The 25,263-nt window shown below is 34.7% G+C and overlaps 1 protein-coding gene and 1 long non-coding RNA gene across 4 annotated transcripts in view; one reads left to right on the forward strand and one right to left on the reverse strand.

Moving 5' to 3' along the window:
* The window catches only part of LOC138714924 (uncharacterized), a 35,879-nt gene extending 34,599 nt beyond the window's left edge, over positions 1-1,280 (reverse strand). For both annotated transcript variants that reach the window (XR_011336119.1, XR_011336118.1), the window contains exons 1-2: positions 728-1,280; positions 439-570 (exon numbers count right to left, since the gene is read on the reverse strand). This is a non-coding gene — a long non-coding RNA (uncharacterized lncRNA). The remainder of the gene's footprint in view (positions 1-438; positions 571-727) is intronic.
* A 141-nt stretch (positions 1,281-1,421) lies between these two features.
* LOC138714921 (protein tumorous imaginal discs, mitochondrial-like) lies at positions 1,422-16,884 on the forward strand. 2 transcript variants are annotated; one of them, XM_069847207.1, is made up of 9 exons: positions 1,422-1,660; positions 5,222-5,448; positions 5,809-6,063; positions 6,178-6,346; positions 7,799-7,930; positions 9,822-10,015; positions 11,757-11,970; positions 15,983-16,100; positions 16,329-16,468. In XM_069847207.1, the coding sequence occupies exons 1-9, from the start codon at positions 1,492-1,494 to the stop codon at positions 16,333-16,335; spliced, it is 1,485 nt and encodes a 494-aa protein (XP_069703308.1). In that variant the 5' UTR covers positions 1,422-1,491; the 3' UTR covers positions 16,336-16,468. The 2 variants fall into 2 exon arrangements, with proteins under 2 accessions (XP_069703308.1, XP_069703307.1); XM_069847206.1 differs by lacking the exon at positions 15,983-16,100 and having other exon boundaries at positions 16,329-16,884.
* Positions 16,885-25,263: the final 8,379 nt, after the last annotated feature.

The raw sequence follows: 25,263 nt of genomic DNA on the forward strand, positions 1-25,263 counted from the left end.
ACATATTATAGCCTAAGTTCAGTGTCAATTTATGTTTGCTATTTTAGAATTAAGGAGTACCCTGAGAAAAATCTAGCCCACAAAGTTTCTGTCCACAATTTCACTTCCCATTATTACAAAGAGAGAGAGGGTAAAAAAGTAAACGTAGCTTGGAAGCTGCTGAAAATAATGTTTTCCCCATCTTTCTACCATTTTCTGAACTGAGCATTTGTATTTACAGCAACTGTCTGCAAAAGCCAAAAATGTCGATTTCCATAATACAAAAATGGCTGTCATTTCTACATGAAGGTAAATAAATACAAACATACTAATTTCTATTTACATACAGATAGAGGTCATCACTATTAAAAAACAAACATTTTTTAAAAAGGTCAAACTATCACTGTTGCATAACTCCAATTGGTCTAACCCAGTAGCCACCTCAGTCTTCATACTTACCAGTTTAAGCATGTTTGATTCCATGGTCTGTGGATTGGAGATGACTCGCAAGTGGTCGTCCGCATCAAGAATAGTATCTTATCTTCTAATTAGCTCCAAATTTCATCTCTCCGACATCCTGTTATGCAATTTCTGCAATTCACAAGAGAAAACTCTTGAACATACCTTATTGTACTGTAAGTATACAGACTTGGATAGAAAAATAAAAAATCTTAGAATGATGTTAGGATCTGATGTAACACATCAATATTAAAGAACACTAAATTTGATTGTCAGTGGTAATACCTACGCTTATATCATAGACATTGGGTGTAATCAGCGCTTCATGAAGCTGGAAGCATGTATCTAAGAAGAGCAGCTCCAGAGAATCACCCTACTCCAAAATCGTCCGTGAAGAGGGAAAATTTTAGAACACGGACTGCACCTACCAAATTATGTCTTAAAATACTAAAAAGAGCAGATTTGTCTGCGTTTGTCGAATGCGCATCATTATATTTACGAAAAGGCACTCTTCAGTGCCAATAATTTATTTTGTGTGCACAAGGTTGGAATTTTGAAGTAAGAGGGAAAGGGTGCAGTCCGTGTTCTGGAGTTTATCCTAATATATACCATAATTTTGAAAACCACAGTTAGTGAAGTTTTGAGCAAGATCGCATCCCACGTGAGAAGGATATGACATCGTCGGATTGTATAAATTTTGCCTTTCCTTACAAGGAAAGGAAGTATATTTTCACAAAAATGTAATTAGTTTAGAAACCCGATTACTTATTCCCAATGAAAACTATTACCATAACAATTAAAATACAGACAAATTTACAAGACCATACAGCAAACCAACCTCGTCTATGCACGCCATTCCAAAAAGAGAATTTCAACATGGCGTTTGGAAATCTACAGGTTATCCAATAGCCAAGTATCGAACAAAACTTTCCCTGTTAAGTCATAATTTCCCTGAGAAATACCTTGAGCAGTTCAGAGTGGCTCGGAGCGGAGAATGATGTAATCAAATCGACAATGAATTTTTTTATTCAATGAAACAAATTTGTCTCAAACATGGCCACCACGAGGGGTCTAGTCGGTATTTTTGGTAGTAGAAATGTTAATTTAGTTGTATTGCGATCTGTAAAAAAATATCCATGTCGGTATTTTCACAAATGTATAGGCTGTGGAAAAGTGTACAGTTCAACAAATGCTGAAATCTTGAAGGGTATAGCTGCTCAACGTAAGTTTTGGATAAGTAGTGAAAATTTCATTTTCCCAATCTAGTTTTTATTTCACCGTAACTGTAGTATATGACTTGTCGGGAATCCGACTTGTCTTTCTATTATTGGTATGTTTTTGTGATTTTTGTTGGATAAATTTCAGAACACGAATTCCTTCCTTTCCCTCTTACTTCAAAATTCTAACCTTGTGCAGACAAAATAAATTATTGGCACTGAAAAGTGCCTTTTCGTAAGCATAATGATGCGCATTCGACAAACGCAGACAAATCTGCACCCTTTAGTATTTCAAGATATAACTGTCAGTGAGGAATCCGTATACTGAAATTTTCCCAATATTGATAATGGAACTGAACTGTCAAGACTTGAACTAGCCCTATAAATTTACCATAATTCAGAGTTACAGTCTTCATGTTAAGAGGTAGGCCTATAGTAAAGAATTGCTTATTAAGAATTCATGACTTCGACATTACTAATTGTCCAAATTAATTTGCCCATGAACAGTATCCTAAGAAGTTTATTTTTTTCATTTCTGGAAAGCAGAGAAGTTACGATTCCAAACTCATGTTTAACTCTGAAAACTAGCTTATGGTAATAGGCCTAATTTGTTCTGCTGGAATGGAAGGGTATCATCTAGAGACAACTACTTCAATGCCACGGCCTACTTGATTGGAAGGCCACCGCGTTGTAATTGGGGCAACGTTACATGGGGGCTCAGATTTGTGGCAGATTGGAAGACTGCTTAAAGAAGATATCACTGTCATCAGTAATATTAATCTTTACCTGAAGTAGCTATGTATGTAGAGATAATTTCACATACATAATTCTTTGTCATTTCAGACATGTTGATATTTTAACGAAAGGTAGGTGTAGTTTAAATTGGTGGAGCAAGGATCACATGAGGATGAAAATCTTAGTACATTAGTTTCAGATGTCTGCCCTTGTGGCAAACCAGTGTTCGATATTTGTAAACAAATAATATCTGTCGTAGCCTACTACTCAACAATTAGGCGTACTGCAAAATTTAAAATGATCTTGCAAGTACTAGCTGCTCTAGCAAAGAGGGAAAATTTGAAATATTCTGTAGTATTCCATGATATATTGCAGAACCCTTACTTTCTTACTTACTTACTTACAAATGGCTCTTAAGGAACCCGGAGGTTCATTGCCGCCCTCACATAAGCCCGCCATCGGTCCCTATCTTGTGCAAGATTAATCCAGTCTCTACCATCATATCCCACCTTCCCCAAATACATTTTATATTATCCTCCCCTCTATGTCTCGGCCTCCCCAAAGTCTTTCTCCCTCCGGCATCCCAATTAATACTCTATATGCATTTCTGGATTCGTCCATACGTACTACATGCCCTGCCCATCTCAAACGTATGAATTTAATATTCCTAATACGAATATGAAGAATACAATGCGTACAGTTCTATATTGTGTAACTTTCTCCATTTTCTTGTAACTTCATCTCTATTATCCTCAAATAATTTTCTAAGCACCTTATTCTCAAATACCCTTAATCTCTGTTCCTCTCTCAAAATGAGAGTCCAAGTTTCACAACCATACAGAACAACTGGTAAAAACCGGTATAAATTCTAACTTTCAGATTTTTGAGAACATACTGATTACAAAAGCCTCTCAATCAACCGAATAATATTAGGCATTTCCCATATTTATTCTGCATTTAATTTCCTCCCGAATGTCATTTATAATTGTTACTGCTGCTCCAAGATATTTGAATTTTTCCACCTCTTCGAGGGATAAATTTCCAATTTTTATATTTTCATTTCGTATAATATCTGGTCACGAGACATAATCATATACTTTGTCTTTTCGGGATTTACTTCCAAATCTATCTCTTTACTTGCTTCAAGGTTCGAATCCCGGTCGGGGCAAGTTATCTGATTGAGGTTTTTTCCGGGGTTTTCCCTCAACCCAATACGAGCAAATGCTGGGTAACTTTCGGTGCTGGACCCCGGACTCATTTCACCGTCATTATCACCTTCATCGCATTCAGACGCTACATAACCTGAGATGTTGATACAGCGTCGTAAAATAACCTAAAAAAAACTTGCTTCAAGTAAAATGTCCGTGTTTTCTCTAATAGTTTGTAAATTTTCTCCTAACATATTCACGTCATCCGCATAAGGAAGCAGTTTATGTAACCAGTTCAATTCTAAACCCTCTCTGTTATCCTGGACTTTTTTAATGACATAATCTGGAGCAAAGTTAAAACGTAAAGGTGATAGTGCATCTCCTTGCTTTAGCCCACAGTGAATTCGAAAAGCATCCGACAGAAACTGGCCTATATGGACTCTGCTGTACGTTTCACTGAGACACATTTTAATTAATCAAACTAGTTTCTTTGGAATACCAAATTCAATAAGAATATTATATAACACTTCTCTCTTAACCGAGTCATATGCCTTTTTGAAATCTATGAATAACTGATGTACTTTACCCTTATACTCCCATTTTTTCTCCAGTATCTGTCGAATACAAAAAATCTGGTCAATTATAGTCGACATATTACGCATAAAACCGCACTGATGATCCCCATTAATTTAATCTAAGTAAGGAGTTAATCTTCTCTAAAGAATAGTGGACAAAATTTTGTATGAAGTAAACAAAAGTGAAATTCCTCGAAAGTTACTGCAGAATGTCTTTTCCCCTTTTATAAAGATAGGTACAATTATGGACTCCTTTCATTATTCTGGTACAATGTCTTTTTCCAAAATAGTTGATACAAGCATATAAATTTCGCTAGATAATGTGCTACCGTCCTCTTGTATTAATTCTGCCGGCATTTGATCTATAGCTGAAGACTAGTACTTTTTCAGGTTTTTTATTGCAGTTTCGACTTTAGAAAGTGTGAGTTCGAATATAAATGACTCAGCAGATTCTATTTGAATTTCGTCCCATTAATTTCTATTTGGCCTATGTACATTTTAGTAGTAGCCCAAAATAGTTTTTCCATCAGTTCTTGATGGAATGAGTTTCCGAACCCTATTAAATAAAAATGTAACAATTACGGATAATGCCTTTTTTAATTAAATAATGTTATGTTTTAAGTTCAGTCTTCAGACCCGCAAGAAAATGACTTGTGTTACCTCAATTTTGTATTATTATTATTATTATTATTATTATTATTATTATTATTATTATTATTATCATTGTTTGTAAAGCTCATAACAAAATTATTTCGGACAATAATAATGAAACGTATTATCGTGCCTACATGGCGTTAAAAACTGAATTATTTCCTTAATTGTGAGATATTAAGTAGGCTATATGCTGGAATCGTCTTTAATTTGCTAACTGATACAACATGGTTAATGTTTTATGAATACATATCTAACAAAGTTTGAGAATCTACTTTTATTTCATGATAGAATTTAGAAACATTTTACATTCAAGCAGACTATTATGTGACAGATGTCGGCCCCCACAAATGCATTGTAGCGGCATTGCCACATTCAGTGTGGTGGCCTTTCATCAAGTAGGCCGTGCTTCAATGCAAGAGTTGTAATCTCGTGTAAATTTGTTCATGTTATATAGGCATTTCAACAGCAGCACCCCTAACTTGTCATCGATACATCCATTTATCATCCACATTAGAACAAAAGAAGAGAGACTACTATGAAATATTAGGTGTGTCACGAAATGCCTCGGCGAAAGAAATAAAAAAGGCTTACTATCAGTTGGCCAAAAAGTATCATCCAGATACAAACAAAGGAGACCCCAATGCCGGCGTGAAGTTTCAAGAAGTGTCGGAGGCCTATGAGGTAATTGTTTTAATAGTACACGGTAAAAATATAGAATACGTATAACGCGACTAGAGCCATTGCGCGATCCTAGCGCTTAGGATAAAAAATTTGAAGCTTTGTTAAAAAATGGCTCTATCTGAGGCGCGCTTCTGTACAAGGGACAGTGGCATTTCTCTAAGGTTAGAGCCCAGTTTAGGTGTGTGTGTATTAATCGAAAAAAATGTCCTATAAACATGCGTCCTATTCTCAATATTTTCTAGCCCTTAAGTTTGGATTAATTAATACACACACCTAAACTGGGCTCTAACCTTAGAGAAAATGCCACTGCCCTGTACAGAAGCGCACCCGTTTTCTAATATTTATGTGTTTGATTGCCAGGTTCTGAGTGACGACAGCAAGCGAAAGCAGTATGATGCTTGGGGTACAACGTCAGAGCAGATGGGCATGGGCACTGGAGGAATGGGAGGGGCAGAAGGACAAAGGTTTAGCCAAGGCTGGCAGTTCAGATCTTCCATCGATCCTGAAGAACTCTTTCGCAAAATTTTTGGTGATGCTGGATTCAGAACTACTGGATTTGGAAGCGAATTTGAAGACTTTGCAGAATCTAGTTTTGGATTTGGCGCAGCACAGGAGGTAGTAATGTTTATAATTAAATCAGTGATGTTCTGTAGAATTTGGTAGTTGTTACTCATCTCACTGCACTCACTGATGGCTGATTTGAAAAGTTTGTGCAATTTGATTTTGCAGGTAATAATGAACCTAACTTTCACACAAGCAGCAGCTGGTGTCAACAAAGATATCAACGTGAATGTTGTGGACACATGCCCGAAGTGCAATGGTACTCGTGCTGAGCCTGGTACAAAGGCTGTGAAGTGCTCATATTGTAATGGCACTGGCATGGAAACAATCAGCACAGGTAACACTGTTCCCTGTCTTTTTGTTTGTGTCATATACTCCTTTCCTTTCTTTCACCCTTTTCATAACTTGTTTATTTTTTTTTCCCCTACTCTTCATTTTCGTTATCTTCTTTCACCACTTACCTCCTCTAATTCTGCTTGCTTTTCTCTCATTTGTCTTTCTTTTCTCATCCTACTACTTTTGATTTTCTTTTTCTTCTCCTCCTCTGCCCCTTTCTCTTACTTTTGTTTTTGCAGGTAATAATGAACTTTCTCTTTATTCAAGAAAATATAATTTGTCGGTAATGTAGCTGTCTTCTTGGTCGTCCTCAATCTTTTTGGTATATGATTGAGAATATAACATATTTCTGTGATGATTGAGAATATTATAACATATTTCTGTGTAACCTACTTTCTTTCATTTTTAGTATTACGTGTATTAAATAAATGCATTCTATATACACATTTAACACTTATATATCACTGATTGAATTTCCAACTTCTTTACAGTGTTAATATTTAGTATTTACCTTGCTTGACTAGTTTCGAAGTCTTGTACTTCATTGTCTAAAGCCTAATGGAGATCCTGCACTGTCTTCTGGTTTCCTGTTCAAAACACACAACCTTTTCGACAAAATCATGAACACACCCCACCACAACAGAAACCAGAAGATAGCATGGGACCTCCACTAGATTTTGGACAAAGGACAGTGAAGCACAAGACTTCGAAACTAGTCTGGCCTTCTATGCCCAAAGTTGCGGGTTCGATCCTGGGCCAGGTCGGTGGCATTTGAGTGTGCTTAAATGCGACAGGCTTATGTCAATAGATTTACTGGCATGTAAAAGAACTCCTGTGGGACAAAATTCCGGCACATCCGGTGATGCTGATATAATCTCTGTAGTTGTGAGCGTCGTTAAATAAAAAATAACATTTGTTTATTTGAAACTAGTCAAGCAAGGTAAATCCTAAATATTAACATGGTAAAGAAGTTGGAAATTTAATCAGTACTATTATTTAATTATCCTAATATCAGTTATGGGCGCAGAATGTAATACAGAATAAATAATAGGTTTGAATTAATTTAATGAGTTGTGTTGTAGATTAGTGTTAAACCCCCCCCCCCCATTACCTGTGTGAACTTTCTTGGAACGAGGTGACATTCCTATATAGAAATTGATTTGAGAGCTTGGGTGTATTTCGTAAAATTTATTCAGTGGTTTACTAGAGAACCATTTGTTAATTCACTGTCAATATTAATTTGTTGTTGGCTCTGCTGGAATACACTTGTCGAGAGATTTATGATACCAAACAATTGATAACTTCCAATTTATAATGAATTGCATTCATAGATTACATGCCAGTATCTTATTAATTGCAATTTATTTGCGCAGTTCATTTCATTCAGAATCTTTGGTTTTTTCTTGTTACATACTATAATTTATTAAATTCTTTGTCTCTTGATTTTCATCAGGTCCATTTGTCATGCGATCAACCTGCCGGTACTGTCAAGGAACCCGAATGTACATCAAGTTTCCATGCGCAGAATGTGAGGGGAAAGGTAGCACTGTACAAAGGAAGAAGGTTACAGTACCAGTGCCTGCAGGTAAGTGTGTCATGCACTTCGAGCTTACAGCTGTAATCTGGAAGAGTGAGCTGAGTTATGGTCAAATAAGTCAGTGAACAGTGGCTATAGCACTTTTGATCATGCATGGAGTTTAACAGTTGACTTCGAGAGAAAAAAAAAACATACATGAACCAACGATACCATACTTCCAACAAAAATATAACATTGACAACTTCTCCATCATTGGGTTGATGATTGGAAGCCATGGCACCATTCCAAGACAGTTTTTAAATTTCAGTAAAAATTTCGCCATTCCAAATTAAATGTGTTTAGATATAGTCCTTCCTGCTTTGAAAGGTTCTACAGAAATATTAAACAACCATTTATACAGTATGAACTTAAGACCAAATTATATAGGCAATATTATACAGTATGAACTTAAGACCAAATTATATAGGCCTAGTCCTATTATCATAATTTTTCTCATAATATCATGTATTACCGAACTGAGTCTTTGGTACTGTTGCAACTTTGTATCAAGAAATTTAAATTTGTACAGTAGTCTTTGTTTTTTAGGCAGTTTGGTATGGCAGAAGGAATGTTCATATATTAGAAAAAGTGAAGAATACTCATTGTTCATATCAATAAATTTCTGTTAGTATGATAAAAAAAATATCGCCAGAAATATCTTCAATCTCTCAATATGTTGGCAAACAGTAGGTGTATTTGTATGTGCATTTAAAATGTTCAATATTATTTGACAATACTTCGATTTAAATAATAATATTTTGAAAATTATCAACGTCAGAACCCAGATTTTGATATGTCATGTTTTTTCCTGAGTCAGAAAAGTTGCTCATCTCCATATGTTCTCGCATTATAAAAATGCATAATTTATAAATCATTTGTCGGTTTCATCAAGTTTGGGTGTATATTTTGTTTTTAAAGTTTTAGATGTAAGTCTGCATTTCATTAACACTTATGGTATAATTAATTTCCTTACTTAATTTTATTTAACAGCAAAAAATTGTTTGTATCGACATTCCCAATAATCTTAGAATGTAGGCTTTCATGGCCGGCGTTGATAGGATGCGTATTTTCCGGGCTAGAGGGCCGTGGTCTGTCGGTGTTACAACCAAACGTTTCGTCCACTACTCCAGTGGACCACGCCAATGAAGATGTCCACCGGAGTAGTGGACGAAACGTTTGGTTGTAACACCGACAGACCACGGCCCTCTAGCCCGGAAAATACCCATCCTATTCCCAATAATGTTAAATGAACGACATTTTCGACGGTTAATTTGCATTGTAAAGATTGAAACAAATATTAATTTCATAGATTTTTCCAATTGACATAATTCTTCTGGTTGCTCTGTGTCTTTGGGATCAACTCAGTCTCTAGCAGTAATGGGTACTAGGGAGTTGTCTTTGAAAATAAAAGTAGCAGAACATAGCTACATTGTTAACACTGACAGAGGAACAAACATTGGCATTCGGTTGCTGAAAAATTTTCAGTAGGGAAAGTTTGTTTTGTACCAAATCTTGTAAGCTGTGTGAAATGGAAGTGGCAAAGAATAAGCTTGTTGAACATTGTAACAATAATTTAAATTAATAAACATGTTTTTAAATAATTTTTCTTACTATTAAAGTCTTTTTGTGTAGACTGTAGTGTCATGTTAATGATAATTTTGAAACATTTTTGGGTTGTCAAATACCTAATCCATGTCCTGTTGATCATATAAGAGCCCTATGAAATATATTGGTTACCTACGAAATGATAAACTAATATAACAGTTACAGTACACAAATGTATACAATTACAAAATATACCAACGTAAGGTAGTGTTTCTGGAAATGAACTGTGAGTGAAATAAATTTTATGTAAGAATTTGGTATATAATGTTGTAGTTACCTACTTGTGATGTTCAAGGTGTGGAAGATGGTCAGACTGTCCGCATGCCAGTTGGAAGGAAAGAAGTGTTTATCACATTCAGGGTGGAGAAGTCAGATTACTTCCGTCGTGATGGTGCCGACATCCACACAGATGCAGAAATCTCATTATCACAAGCAGTTTTAGGTGGAACAATCAGAGTCAGAGGAATCTATGAAGATCAAACAATACAGGTACAAACTGTTTGTATAATGGAGAGGTGGTGGTTATAGAAGATGTACAGGTCAGAACCAACCTTTATCTTTGCGTTTTTATAGCAACCCTACCTCACTGCAAGATATAACTTCGTTGATTTATCCAACATTCATGTGCTTTTGCTTTTCTGACTTTCCAATGAGAGTTTGTTCCAAGAAAGGCAATTTTGGGTGAGCAGTCCATGCTATAATAAAAGTTAGTATTTGTGTATATGCACAAAATGGGGCATTTTAAGCTAACTACTTAAAAAATTAAATAAAATCTTTTAAGGTGAATCAAATCTGTATTTGAACAACTGAGCAATTTATTTAAATTTTAGAATTTCCTTTATCTATACATTTGAAGTAATATTTTAGTTTCCCCAGTTGTAATATACTGCTGCAGTCACTCACAGAAACTCGCCTATAACTCTCAACTATTGTTGCGAACTTCACACCTAATTTTGTTCTTCAACTCTTCAGTGTTACTCTATAAGAGAATACAGTATTTTTCATATATCATCATAAGAAAAAATCAGGAGCTGTTAAATTGAATGAACATGAATGACAAGCAGTGTGAAAAAATAGGGAGATAATATGCTCAGGTCCACACCTGTGGAGTAACGGTCAGCGCGTCTGGCTGCGAAACCAGGTGGCCTGGGTTCGAATCCCGGTCGGGAAGAGTTATCTGGTTGAGGTTTTTCCCGGAGTTTTCCCTCAACCCAATACGAGCAAATGCTGGGTAACTTTCGGTGCTGGACCCCGGACTCATTTCACCGGCATTATCACCTTCATATCATTCAGATGCTAAATAACCTAGATGTTGATACATCGTCGTAAAATAACCCAATAAAATAAAAAAATATGCTCAGGGAAGAATCTCCAGTGATTGTCAGACTCTTCCTGCATACTGCGATATTAAACATTCAGGTCTGTCACCAGCAAAGGTTTACCATAAACATCTGAGTTGGAATTATTGAAGATCATTTGCTGGGACTTGCATTTTGCCACCCCATTTGAATGGAGCAATTTTTCTTCAGATCATTTTTGAACATGCTTCTGCTGCTCATGAAGGATGTACTCCTCACAGTATGCAGGGACTTGGTGGTTCCGGCATAATAGTGTTCTGCCACACGTCAGCCTGGTTGTATGAGCACATCTGAACAACACCTATGGGGAGCAGTGGATAGGGAGACCTGGACCTGTTGCATGGCCAGCACGATCACACAACTTAACATCCCTAGATTTTTTTCTTTGGGAGCATGTGAAGAGTGTCGTGTATGCCACCCCAATTGACACCAAAGAAGTACAGATATTTGATTTGCTGCTTTTGATCAAATTCAACAGATAGAGTCTGACAATCATTGCTATGATTGTGTAATAAAGGTAATCAGATTCAGGGTAGACTCTTCTAATAGCTTCTATAACCTGTGTGCAAGAAATAAATGAATAATTTTTCAGAATTTTTGGGAAGGACGAAGGAGAATGCCTTCATTGTTAAATCAAGAGCATTAGATACATAACATAACATCTTTCAGAATTGTAAATGTCACTACTGTAAATCTATCTTTTCTGCAGTGTTGCATAATCCTAAATGACACATTAGAGAACATAAATCGTTTCACGAAAAATTACCTTATTGCGAGATCTGTTGCTCTTTAGAGATTATCTTAGAGCTGCTGATCCACGAAATTACGGACTCTGTTCCAAAGTAAATCCAGTGACATTGCATTTGTTTCAGATTACACCTGGCACGTCATCACACACACGAATAAGACTCAGTGGTAAAGGAATGAAGAAAATCAATTCATTTGGCTATGGAGACCATTATGTAAATCTCAAAATTAGAATTCCAAGAGCACTGAATGAAAAGCAGAGGGCTTTGATCCAGGCCTATGCAGAATTAGAAGATGACACACCAGGCATCATTCATGGAATTACTTACAAGAAAGATGGTATGTTTATCATATTTAATATAATATTATTAAAAGTGTTAACACCTTCAGACCAAAACCATTTAACAAAGTTAACAAATTGCAAATTAACAATTTACAAATCACAGGTAAAAGATTGCAAATGCTTGTAAACACTGTTACACAGTGCAATCGTATTAATTTTTAAAGTTTGGCAAGCTTTACAATATCAGCTAAAGAAATTTCAAAACGAAATTGTGCATTATGCATTGTCGCCAATGACAGTTTACAAAAAATCGCTAAGGAGCAAAGCTAAAGTTGCCATTTTTTTACCACTGTTAATGGATATATTTATGATTTACCCTAATCTTGCTACACTGTATTTTAACAATGAAAAATATTGCAAGAAACATTCAAAAGTCTCAAATTTTGCTATATTAGCGACATTGGACTTTGATGTGATTGATCGATTATATCATTGGTTTAAAATTTAAATTACTATAGGAACTGCTAAATTCAACAGATTCATAATCGTTTTGCATGACTCCTTTCTAAGGTACTAAGGAGAATAAAATAGCAGTTTTGACAGAGATAAGGGAGGAAAGGATTCTTTTGCATATTATTTTTAGTTGTCACTTGTTTACACACTGTCACAAATAAAGCAATTCGTGTTCCCCTTCCCCTCAACACTGAAGTGTAGTAGGAAACAAAACTTCTTTCAGTTGTTCACTCTTTATGATACCGCATGAAGTAAGGAACTTCGTAGGAAATGGCATATTAATTGTGTAGTCTTGCATAGTATACACAAGCCTTAAATGCACACTAAGCTTGCAGAATTTTAATTATTCACCATATTTATGCTATTTATGTCTTTATATTGCACAAATGTCACGTTTGTAGTTAATCCATGTTTCATTTCCAACCACCTGTGGTAAATGAAAAATAATTTTAAATATTTTATTATACAGAATGTTTATAAGTTAACACTACCAAAAATGACCATAGTCAAGAGTGACATGCTGCATAACCTAAATGATAATAGATGACCATAATCATTTAGCATCATGTTGAAAGATGAGCTATACTAGAAAAAGCTCTGTGAAAGTGTGGGAGTGAAAGTGTTAATGTGCAACATTGCAGGGGCATGTTCCTTGGGTCATTCTAGATTGATATAGGCTATCTAGGGCTTGAAAAGCACTCATCTGCTCGCTCGTCTATGACAAATGAAATTTTTTACTTCACGATTATAAAAAAATGTTTGATTTTTTTTATTATGCTTCTGTAGTTCGACCATGCTGTCTAGTGAAATTTTTGCATGACTGGTGAGCCACCATAAAATTTTTAAAGCCGTGGATATAACCCATATCTCTATACTAAATCAACACCATCACAAAGATAATAGCATATGAATATTTGGTTCTTGTAACATCAAGAACTATTACATTCTACTACATCGCTTGCTAGTGGAGAAGGGGCATACTACTGATAGGGTGATCATTGTGCATATAAATACAACATAGCACAATCTTCTATCTACTGGGGCAAATGACAAATGCTGCTGTTCTGAAAGCCTACATTTTGGGCTTGAAAATGGAACCAAAGGCCAAAAGTTCAAGAGATGTACTCTATCCCAAAGGACACTACATATCCTCGCAGCATTTACTTCATAAACCTATGCTATCCTGAAGCAGACAGTATTTGAGGACAAGGTAAGTATGGTACGGTATAACATTGGTGATAGATAGGCAGAGCCAGACTGATGGTGGCTGTTTCCTCGCTAGGCAATACCACCAGTGGGTAACTGATAACCAATATTACTAGAATTGTTTTGACTACAATTTTTAAGATTAAGATTACAAGGAAATCAGTATACAATTTTTAAGATTACAGGTGGAAACAAGGAAATCAGTACATTAAAAGTAACTGTTAACATTTATTTTTGTTAGTTAATTTGCTGCTCTAAGTGTATATTTTGCACTTCACTTGCTTTTCTTCTATGTAGAACGATTAGATATTGTGCTTGAACAACCATTTATGAACAGTGAATACTAACTTTTCCAAAAACCTGGAGCTTGACATTTTAGATAGTTAATGTGTTAGTTCAGAATTATTATAGCTAATATAGTGAAGTGTACAATAGTGTATAGATAGAGTATAATATAACACTTTTACTATTGAATCGTTTTTAAAGTGTGCAATTTTTTAATGTGAATTCTTAGAGCCGTGATTGGTCTATGCTTACTTTGCCTCTAAATGGTGAATTTCAGTATAGAAATCCAAACTTAATCAATTAAGAGTTTTTTGTTGAAAAAACAGTTTTAAATAGTTGTAAAACTTGCAAATATCTGAAACAAATTAATGCTTAAAGAGCCTAATGACATTAAAAATTATCTGAATCAGCCACATCTGCAGACCTTTGCCTCCACAGCTAGGATTGATCATTTGTCTGCACGGATTTAACCTATGTAAAGAAATGTAGTGTAAGTGAAGAAACAATTCTTCACATTCTGCTGGAATGCTCGGGTCATGAACAGGAAAGAACACCACTAAGACACATGGAGCAGATCAACTAACCACTCAAGCTGCGGACAATCCTTACACAGCCCACTGTCTGCCCCTTTATGTATAAACTGTACTCTGGACACTGCGCCATTGACAATAAGTTTAGCATAAATGAATGCAGCAAATTTTGAAGTTTTCAGTCTACTTTATGGAAGTACTCTAGGACAGGAAGAGAATATTAAAAAGAGAAGCTATAGTGGTGTCATTTGTAGGAGCTTTCTTTAGGACTCTCTTCATTGTCTTAAGTTCGTGTGAAATGCTGTATGTGAGATATTGTTTTATCATACTATTAGATCCAAAGTTCACATATTCAAGGCCAGCCGAGAATAATAAATTTGATGGGTAATATCATTATGCTGAGATGAGAAGTCTTACTAGCGACAGAACAGATCAAATGGTCCAAACTGTGAAGTTACTGATGATCAAAATCTTCAGGCATGGATTTGTTTCAGAGAGCAGTAAAGCTGACATGTCTTAATCCATGTATTCTCCAGTGAAAGTAGCCAAAAACACCTAAATGAAAGTAATTATAGAGCAGGTTTAATTCCTGACAGATGCTCTGAGATAGGTTGTGAGACAGGTTTTCTTTAAGTACTTCAGTTGCCCTGTTTTTATCATTTCTTCAGAAGAATCCATCTTACAATCAATAATTTGTATTTGACCTTACCAATGTAATCCATGTATAGTCCCATTAGGGATTTATTGTTTTGGTTTTGTTTTCAATATTCTTTTATTGAAATGGTTTTAACTACAGATTTTTTTTTTTTTTTTTTTTTTTTTTTTTAGAATCTTTACTTTTAACATTTTTTGGCTCCAGTGTTGCTGTGTTATATCGGAATGTCTAGTTAAAGAAAAGAATGTCAAAAAAATTTAAACAGTTTATAAAATTTTAATCCATTCACTGTTACTGAAGTGGTACCCAGGCTACAAATTCAGCAGATCTGGATTTGATTCCCAGTAGGTAACGAAATGCAGTATATATTTATTCCTTTTCAGGGACTGGTCTTAGTCTTGTATTTGACCTCTGTTGTCTTAAGTGATAGCCTTGTGCAATATTGAACACACAACCAAGAGGCTCCACTATTAGTAAATGCCTAATATAGATTTATACAATCCTCAGTAGAGATGGAACACATCAGTTAACTCAAACCTTGAAAGGAGGTGATGGTGAACATGATAATGTTGATCCTAAAGTAATTTTAATTGTACTATAAGAGTCACTTGAATATTACTTCCGCACCATCTGCTCTTGCGCTCACACTAAATGTTGCATATTGTGTTGAGAATTGTTTCGCTTGAGTTTACTAGTGTCCCTGCATTACAGTATTTTCATGAGATACTTCTCTGGTCTATACAAAGCTTTAATGCATTGAAATTGCAGGTTGGATTAATAATTGATTATCCTCTATTTGGACAAATTGTTTTAATTTTGTTTTTGAAACAAAAGACCAGAAGAGACTACTTTTTTTGTTATTTCTTTTTGTTTGTGCAGGGACCAAGCAACAAGGCCCGATGGCCGGGTCCCAAGAAGCTCAAGCGCAACAAAGCAACGATGGAGGATTCCTTGTCAAGATTAAGAATGCCCTTTACAGAGGATTAGAATCCTTACAGTACGAAAAATTTATGATGATTACTTGATAAATAGAGAACTGTGTAAACGTGTAGTTAACCATTAGAATTTAACCATTGTTATTTTACTACTACTATTACTGCTGCTGTTAGCAGTATTAGGTTCATTACTGTTAACACTTTATCAATATTTTCAGTATTGTGTTATAATTATTACAACTGTGATTTTTATCTTGGTTAAATTTTCATTATCATTTTCTGATTCACAGGAAGTAGGCAATGCATCGCAGAGTCACAGGAACTTCTTGATTTGCTACGCGCAGCACTTGGCAAACAAGTCAGCAAGGCCAGCCAAGGCAGCAAGAGCACCCAGGAGAAACCAGCTGCAAAGCAAGAACCCTTCACTAGGACAGCAGCACAAGATAATGGTGGCGGTAGCAAGGCAAAAGCCCAGGCAACAGAGGGACAGAGGATTGTTCGTAAAGTGGTAGACAACCTGGATGACGAGAAAAAGGTTTCCAAGAACCAAGGGAAAATCTAAACATATTCATTCTTGTTGCTAGTGCCACATTTAGATGCATTACTGTGATTCCAATAGTGTACGATCCACTTGTAGTCATTGTTCATTGAACTTGCACGTTGGATGTCTGTGAGTTTGTATGAATGCAAAATAATTGTTATTGTATGCTGGGTGCCAATAGTGGATATTGCAAGTGGGTTGTACAATATATATTTCTTTTCTTGTCACCACCAGAATGTAACTTGTATATGTATATAATGAGAGAACTGTTAGTGCAAAAGAGTAATAAAGAAATTTAAACAAGACTCATGCATTTTCATTTTCTCATGTGAATTTTCCTTTACTATTATTTATCATGTCATTAGAGACGAGATTTGAGAGAAATTTGGCCGAAAGTGATGGATTTATTAGGGATAAAAATTCTTTGTATGATTTCCTATGGAAGGAAATAATTGCCGAGATTCTGTGTTATAGATTTGACACATAAAAGATAGGGCTCTAGACAAAATTTCGTGGTTTCTTTCCACATAAAATTTAATTGTGTTGCTATCTCAGGAATAGAATTTGACATTGTTGGATTAACAAAAGTGTAGGACCATCTTGGTAACAATATCCACTGGAAACCAACGTATTCTTTATTCTCCTGTTTCTTAAAATGTAGTTATTAAATTCGTACATGTTTTTAAAATATACTTTCTCATCACATGAAGTGGAATCAATTTCTGTGATACCACTAAAAAGTCTATTTCGAAATATTCATGGAAATAATGAAAAACTGTCTCATTTGAAAGACAATGCTAAAAAGAATATTACAGGGACACTATGGTGAAATAATGCTGAAAAATTAAGACAATCCATTTTTTGTTTTGTTTTTAGGATCGTTGCCAAACATACACTGCGTGAATGACTTGAGATAAATGTTTTTTTTAATGGTGTTTTCTCGACTTTAAAATTTTAAGCAATTTATTGAATAAAAAATGCTCCTTGCACAATGGTTATTGTCAGATTGGTTTGAAACTTGTCACAGAGGTCAATTAAATGTTGTTTAGTCAACTGTCTGAAGACAAGTCTGAACCTCAAGTGATACCAAGAAGGCATCACTTATGAGGCAACTAGGCCAGGAGATAATGAGGTAGGGTGGCCAGTTCCTTCTCCCCTCCATTGCATACATCACTGACTAGCTACATATTACACTAGTTAGACTTCAGATGCATACAAACAATTGTTCTTCCTTTGACACATATCGTCAAGTGAGATGTACTGCCTGGTAATACATGTACATATCAGCCAGAAACTCAATCAGAGGGTAATTAAATGTTAATCAATTAAATTTAATTAGTATTTGTATGAAATATTAACTTCCTTTGGGACATATTTATATTGCACTTAGATTAAAATATTCTGTAATGATGAATTCATGAAATTCAAATATTTATTGTGACTCTATTTAGACTGAGCCCAAAAAGCTAATTAATTTTATTCCCATGACTATTTTCAAACTTTTGAGCAAATATGAACTAAAAATTTTGAAAACTTTGATGCAAGGAGGCATTTTAGTGACCTCAGTACAAAATATATTAAAAAAAATAATTTACGAAGTATAAGCTCTAATGGCACCAAATTTTGTATAGATGATAGTATTGTAGACCTGTTTATATAGTTTAAATTTCACAAATTTTAGATGAAAATTGTAAAAGTTTCAAAAATCATACGTGTCCCCTTAAAAAAACTACTGTATCTAGGACAACTCCAAAAAAAAACACAGTGAACAAAACTGTTTGGAAAGATATTGACTCCACTTGGGAACAGATAAGAATCCGGAAGAGAATCTGTAGCTCTATTCCACCTTAATAATGGCCATGACTGTCTCACAACCAACCTTTAGAATCAAAAGAATGTATAATATGCTAAAAACCTAACACCCAAATTGGACAAAGAACATCTGCTACACTGCAGAAAACTTGATTCGGAACATAAGGCCACAAAGAAGATCAGCGAGCTATACCAGCATGCTAGAAAGCTGATATAATGGAATCCAAACTAGTCATAAGCAATAACAAAACAGAGTGATATTTGACATGTCATATGCAAAAGGCATTGTTTTTCAGCCCCCTGAACTGTTACATGGATTTTGTTCCTCTTAAAATTTATTCTTCAATAAAATAAAGTGCCAAATGGAACAAGATAGACAGTACAGCCCCAAAAATGATCATGTCATAGAAATTAATAATTTTATTATTATCAGAGTAAAATTATACTTCCAGTCAGAAACGACATAAATTTTAGGGTGTATTTGCTGGTTGGCACCACACAGTGTATTTGAAGTATTGGTAGCCAGCTTATGGTTAAGATTTAAGCAGGACAGAGAGTGGGAGCCTTTTAAAGATGGCTCGATTCTTTGCCATTATGAACAGTCTAATAGCCTAAAAGAAAATAAGAAATTAAAGGAATCTGTAAGAATGTGATTGTGGGTAAACTGATAAATCTTTATTCAATATAGTTATTTTAATTTCTTTATAATAGATGTAACAAGTACCAGCTGCAATGGAAAAACCATGTCCAACAAATGAATCATAATAGACTTCCAAAAGTCATGTCATCCCCAAGGGAAGAGATCTTTAGATCCTAAAAAAAAAGGTGAACCGAGCGAGAATGACTCACTGAGATCGTAATGGGCCTTGTACTTGTTTGGGTGATGATATAATATGTGTAATGGGAAAGTATTTTTAATAAAACAGAGTCCACACCTGTGGAGTAACGGTTAGTGCGTCTGGCCACGAAACAGGTGGCCTGGGTTCGAATCCCGGTCGGGGCAAGTTATCTGGTTGAGGTTTTTTCTGGGGTTTTCCCTCAACCCAATACGAGCAAATGCTGGGTAACTTTCGGTGCTGGACCCCGGACTCATTTCACCAGCATTATCACCTTCATATCATTCAGATGCTAAAATAACCTAGATGTTGATACAGCGTCGTAAAATAACCCAATAAAATAAAATAAAACAGATTTTTTCTACCAAGTCTCAAATTGTGCATAGGAACTACAGAGTTCATGAACTGCATGGTTAAAGGAAGAAGGATTTGCATGACTTCTAAATAACACTTATGGCTGTTTAATTACAAATTACATTGCATCAAGAATTAGGAGCCCTGCACGTTTTAACATGTTTAATGGGTTAATGCCTTTGTGGTATGAAACCGAGACATCACACTTTATCTGTTGCATGAAGTTCATATGAATTATTTACCTAGTCAGTAAATAAAGAACAATATCCAGTTACATAATTGTCTTTATACTTTACGTATAATACATTCGAATAAATTGAAATATAGTACAATATTTGAGAACTTAGTCTAAATTCCAATAATGTAAACTTAATTTTTAATGCATGGTAACAATAATTCAATAATGAGCTGTAAAAACTTATATCCTAAAACATTTATTGTCAGCATACAACTTGGATGGATTACAGATTTACCTATTAATTGCACATATAAATTTGATGCATTACAAATTGATAAAAAAAATACATTCATTTAAGAATGTGCCATATCCAACATGAAAATCTCAAATATTTTTTGTGTCCACACAAAGAGATATGTAATATGTTCATTTTATAAGTTACAGAAATTGAAAATATTGTAGTATGAAATTATGGTGTACACAAAAAGAAAATTTTGAGTTGTGTAATGCTTAATCAAATTGCGAATGTAATTTATAGTAGAATATTCAATTTTTATAGCTTTAAAAAAAATTGAAACAGTATCTGATACGTCATTGTAACATAAAGTGCATAAGTTATAAATTCTCCTTTTTCCTAATGCATAAACATCTGAATTTGGCAGAAATTACAAAAAATACAAACTAAGCGATTTTTGTAACTTTTGCAGTAATATACTGCACTGTAATTCCATAGAAAAAAATCTTTCTGGCATTGGCTAACCCAGATGTGCAAGAGGAAGGAAAAGAACATCTTCCTTACTACATTATTTTCAAAACTGATTCTCATTTTAACTTTTTTTTTTCTTTTTCTCTGCTGTAATGTTTCCCAGATTTCACATATTTTTCTCAAAACGAAGGGTATGACACAGCCCTAAGTCACAGAATTTGCGAACAACAATTTTTAGTTCGATCCAATAAACAGTTTTTTTTTATGTTACAGCAGCAAAAATAACGACACCTAATGCTGTACATGCACATGTTTGTAGATAAATCAATTGCATAATCATAGAACAAAAATATATTTTATTTCTTTGCAATATGTGTTAAATCCTTATTTAAATTATAAATCTTTCATTCTAAATATATTTAGTTCCTTTGTCTTAGAACAAAATTGTCATCCTTTGGACGTCCAATCCAACCACCATTCCACCATTGTTGAAATAAATGTAATATATTTTTTCTTTAGATTTAAATGTAATGTGAATGATTACGATAAAGTGTAACTTGTTTAAATAATTAACCAATTTATTGGACTAAATATTTCTTGACATAAGTACTCCATAAATTTATTTTGACTATATTTCTTATCAGAGGAATTATTTTTAGAATGGTCTAAATTTCTGTCTTTATCTTATTATTTATAATAAAAAGTTTATTTTAGTCAAATTTTTCACGTCTTTAAGAAACAAGAGGATTACTTTAATAATTTAGTAGGACTAGTAAAGTTGGTCCCTATGCACGTCTAATGATATGGTTCTTAGGATGAATGTTTGAAAAATTACCAAACTGAGAAGAATTCCCTGCCTCCAACTGAGTTCGAACCTGTGTTCTTCCGCTACATTATAAAGTTAACCTTACTTGAAGTAAAACCCTGTTTGGGTAACGTGATTATGAGAGAAAGTACATCAACAGTAGAATTCGTTGCATTTTGTATTATTTTCATTGAATATTTTTGTTTTACTTTTGAAGATCCATCTGCATCCGAATCTCAATGCAATGCAACTTACATGTTACATCTTTGATGTTTTATAAATGTTAGTCTACATACATTTTCTAGGAATGTATTGTCCAGTAATTTTTCTTTACTTGGTAAATTCAGTTAATAGTTCTGTAAAATTAGCCTGAATATTATGGAAAATCAGTGGAGGGGGGAAATGAATTGACCACACTACCTCATTATCTCCTGGCCTAGTTGCCTCATAAGTGGTGCCTTCTTGGTATCACTTATGAGGCTCAGACCTGTCTTCGGACAGTTGACTAAACAATAACAACAAGTAGACTCAAGTATTGTAACTAAACTATGCCATTCACTTTCAATTCAGCAAAGGTACACCAATTTACTACAATGTTGAGAACATGTCAATCAAAGAACAATTGTTATTCTGCAACAAACATAGAGGAAATACACTATATACATCTACACCAATCTCTTTCCTGACCAATTTGAAGTCATTCAACCTTAACTCAGTCAATTGGTTTCTCAAAAAAAAAAAAAGATCTTGTTAGATCTGTGATGGGCCTAATAGCTGTGATGCAGGTTTTCTCTGACCACTCTGATTCCAACTGCTAATTTCTTATTGTCAACAAAATAGAGTTGGATTGCCAGAAGATCTAGTGAGATCTATATTGGACAAATCGGTTATGAAGCAGGTTTTCTGTGGGTACTTCTGTTCTCACTACCAGATTTCCATGGCGCATTATGACCAGATATATTTCAAGGGCAGGTAAGATGTAGATAGTTCAAAAGACACTCAGTAAGAAACTATTTAGTTACCAAAATTAAAACCTTATCAGTTTGAAACCCATAAAAACATTAAGATAGTTTAGGAGAAACATGTTTATGAAGATTAATGTGTATAAAATTTACAGTTCCCCCACTACCCTACAGCAAGATTTTAGTATTATTATCCATTACATTATAAAGAAACATAATAAAATAATAATTTTCAGTGAAATCTAAATAATATTAAAATATAAAAATCATAAGAAAGCAATAAATTAGAACCATACTTTAAATAAAACACTATCTGTATGTATGTTATTAAAAATATTCATGTACCGTACGGTACATTTGATATAATACAGTAAAATCCCTCCTAACCTATAATACCAAAACAACGTCACTTTTGGCTGGCCCCCCCCCCCCAAAAAGTTTAAATCTGCCACATTGCCACAGTCTGGGCTGTCAGTTTTACCACATTAGGAAGTTCGCACGAACTTTAATTTTCATTGAATATTCAAATCTAAAATTAGTGCATTATTTGTGTTGTGTGATGTGTTTTAATAAGGAAAATTCACACAGTTTTTAAGTTCATTCAGTTATGAGCAAGTGATAGAGAAATAAGCTTCACATTGCTGCAGTTTCCACATTTGACACCTGAATACGAACTTTTTTTATGTATATACTGGTATTAATTCAATCATCCGGAAAAATCTCGTATCCGGAACTAGCCCGTCCCTTTGGTGCTGGATAAGAGGGATTCTACTGTATTAGCAAATAAAAAAATAGTTTAATAACTACTAAGAGGTCTGTGGAAAGAAATCAGACCAACAAAATCGGGAGAAGCCACAAAAAATTAATACGTACTAGTAAAAAATGTACACTTGGAAGGACAAGAAATCAGAAGATACAATTTTGACCAAAGTTGTCATTTTGAAGTTCCCATGACTATATCAAAACATGAAATGAACGCAAAACAGATGCCACATGCTATGTTTATCTTCAGTGTTGTAGATATGAGAGTGGACTGCCATAATCATACAGTCAGACTCAGAATAATTATTAATCAGACCTAGAGAAACTACGAACTTCACATGTTCACTAATTGTGTGTATGATTAATTAAATGTTACATAACATCAATAATTGGCTGATATCATAAATCTTGGACAGAATATAACAGAAAGGAATTCTGAAGCAGCTCTTGAAATAGTGAGATTTCAAGGTGTTAAATTTACTCTGTCACTTTCAGAGGAGAGATACTGGTAAAATGTACCCATTAGGACTGAAGTGCTCAGAACTATTCTAACTGGTCTCTAGTTACTGTGTATTAATTTACAATTCATTTTAAACAACAATTAAAAATTTAGTTAACATTTTCACGAAATCAGTAGGAAATATTAAATTTACTCATTAATATACAGATAAGATACTCGAGCAGAAATTAGAAATAAATACTACCATATGAATTAAAATGTGTGCAACTTCGAAAATATGAGACGATTTACACACTCAAACCCACTTCTTATTAGTGGTATTACATGCACATATCAGTCTGTAGTATTTGACCATTAAGATATGAAAGTTGGAGATATGAATATAGAGTTACCAGTACATGTTATTTGTGGTAAAACTATAGGGTTCACATAAATGATCTTTTGGGTTTCGAACACATGTAACTTATGTTTAATGAAACTCAAATGCATAAAATTGGTACCAATAGCGAAATTCTCAAAAGTCTGATTTGTTTTGTCTTTGTTCTAGTACACCACAAGTAGTAAGTAACATTGCCACTTAATAATATTATTCATTGTTGAGATGAATGGCTGCCACAAAGGACAGAACAGCGTTTGTATCCTAGACTTTCATGTTAACCAGTCTGTTATGTGTCCAACCACATTTCCGAATAATGTTTGGTACAGATCCACCTAGTGGGCTTACAACGGATGATTTTGTCGAATACTTAGTGTTTACTAACGAAACCACCTTCCATCTTTCGGGTAAAGTGAACAGACATAAGAAAGTGTATCATCCCTTCTTTATTTTTTTTATTTCAGTAGGTTATTTTACGACGCTTTATCAACAGCTTAGGTTATTTAGCGTCTGAATGAGATGAAGGTGATAATGCCGGTGAAATGATTCCGGGGTCCAACACCGAAAGTTACCCAGCATTTGCTCATATTGGGTTGAGGGAAAACCCCGGAAAAAAACCTCAACCAGGTAACTTGCCCCGACCGGGAATCGAACCCGGGCCACCTGGTTTCGCGGCTAGACGTGCTAACCATTACTCCACAGGTGTGGACTCCCTTCTTTATCATTAAGCAAACAATCAATGGAATTCAGTGCCTGGCCATGTTACAGCAATGGCTCCTGCCGCAGCTGGAACAGGATATTCCTGGTTTCATCCTCCAACAAGATAGTGCATCTAACATTTTCACAACGAAGTCAGAAGTAAGTTCAATAACCGACTACCAAACAGGTGTCTCAGTTATGCTGGTCAAAATGATAGTGAATTTTGTTGGCCTACACGTTCTCCAGACCTGACCCTCTTTGATTTATTCATATGGAGGTATGTTAAAGCTAGAATCTACATGTCACCCTTACCACAGGTCGTGCTTGATCTACGAGTTCTCATCACAGGAGCCATCGCAACAATTGAGCGTTCTATGCTACTAGGTGACTGGGAGAAATTTGACTAAAGTTTGATGTGTGTCGAGTTATCAGAGGGGCTCACATTAAACATCTGTGAGAACAGGTACTAAACCATGTGAGTTTTTCTTATTATCAGTACCAGTATCAATTTTATGTAGGTATCTCAGTTTCATTCAGCATAACCTACATGTGTTCAAAACCCGAAAGATCATTTGTGAGAACCCTATATTTCATTACGTAAATTATATTTTGTAACAAAGTGTACCCTATTTTATAAAATTGTAGTAAGACATAAATTTAATATAGTTGCATGTTATGAACATTTCTAACAAATTGGAAAGAAAAACAAAATGTTGTATATTATCAGAATTATG

Source organism: Periplaneta americana, chromosome 15, assembly GCF_040183065.1.
Source record: "Periplaneta americana isolate PAMFEO1 chromosome 15, P.americana_PAMFEO1_priV1, whole genome shotgun sequence".
Classification (NCBI taxonomy): Eukaryota; Metazoa; Arthropoda; class Insecta; order Blattodea; family Blattidae; genus Periplaneta; species Periplaneta americana.

What these genes read in the sequence shown, in the direction of transcription:
- LOC138714921 (XM_069847206.1), top strand. Translation starts at nt 1,492, where the DNA reads ATGGCCACCACGAGGGGTCTAGTCGGTATTTTTGGTAGTAGAAATGTT. An exon ending in CATGGAAACAATCAGCACAG is followed by an intron (nt 6,347 to 7,798) that starts GTAACACTGTTC and finishes GATTTTCATCAG; the next exon opens with GTCCATTTGTCATGCGATCA. An exon ending in AATTACTTACAAGAAAGATG is followed by an intron (nt 11,971 to 16,328) that starts GTATGTTTATCA and finishes TCTGATTCACAG; the next exon opens with GAAGTAGGCAATGCATCGCA.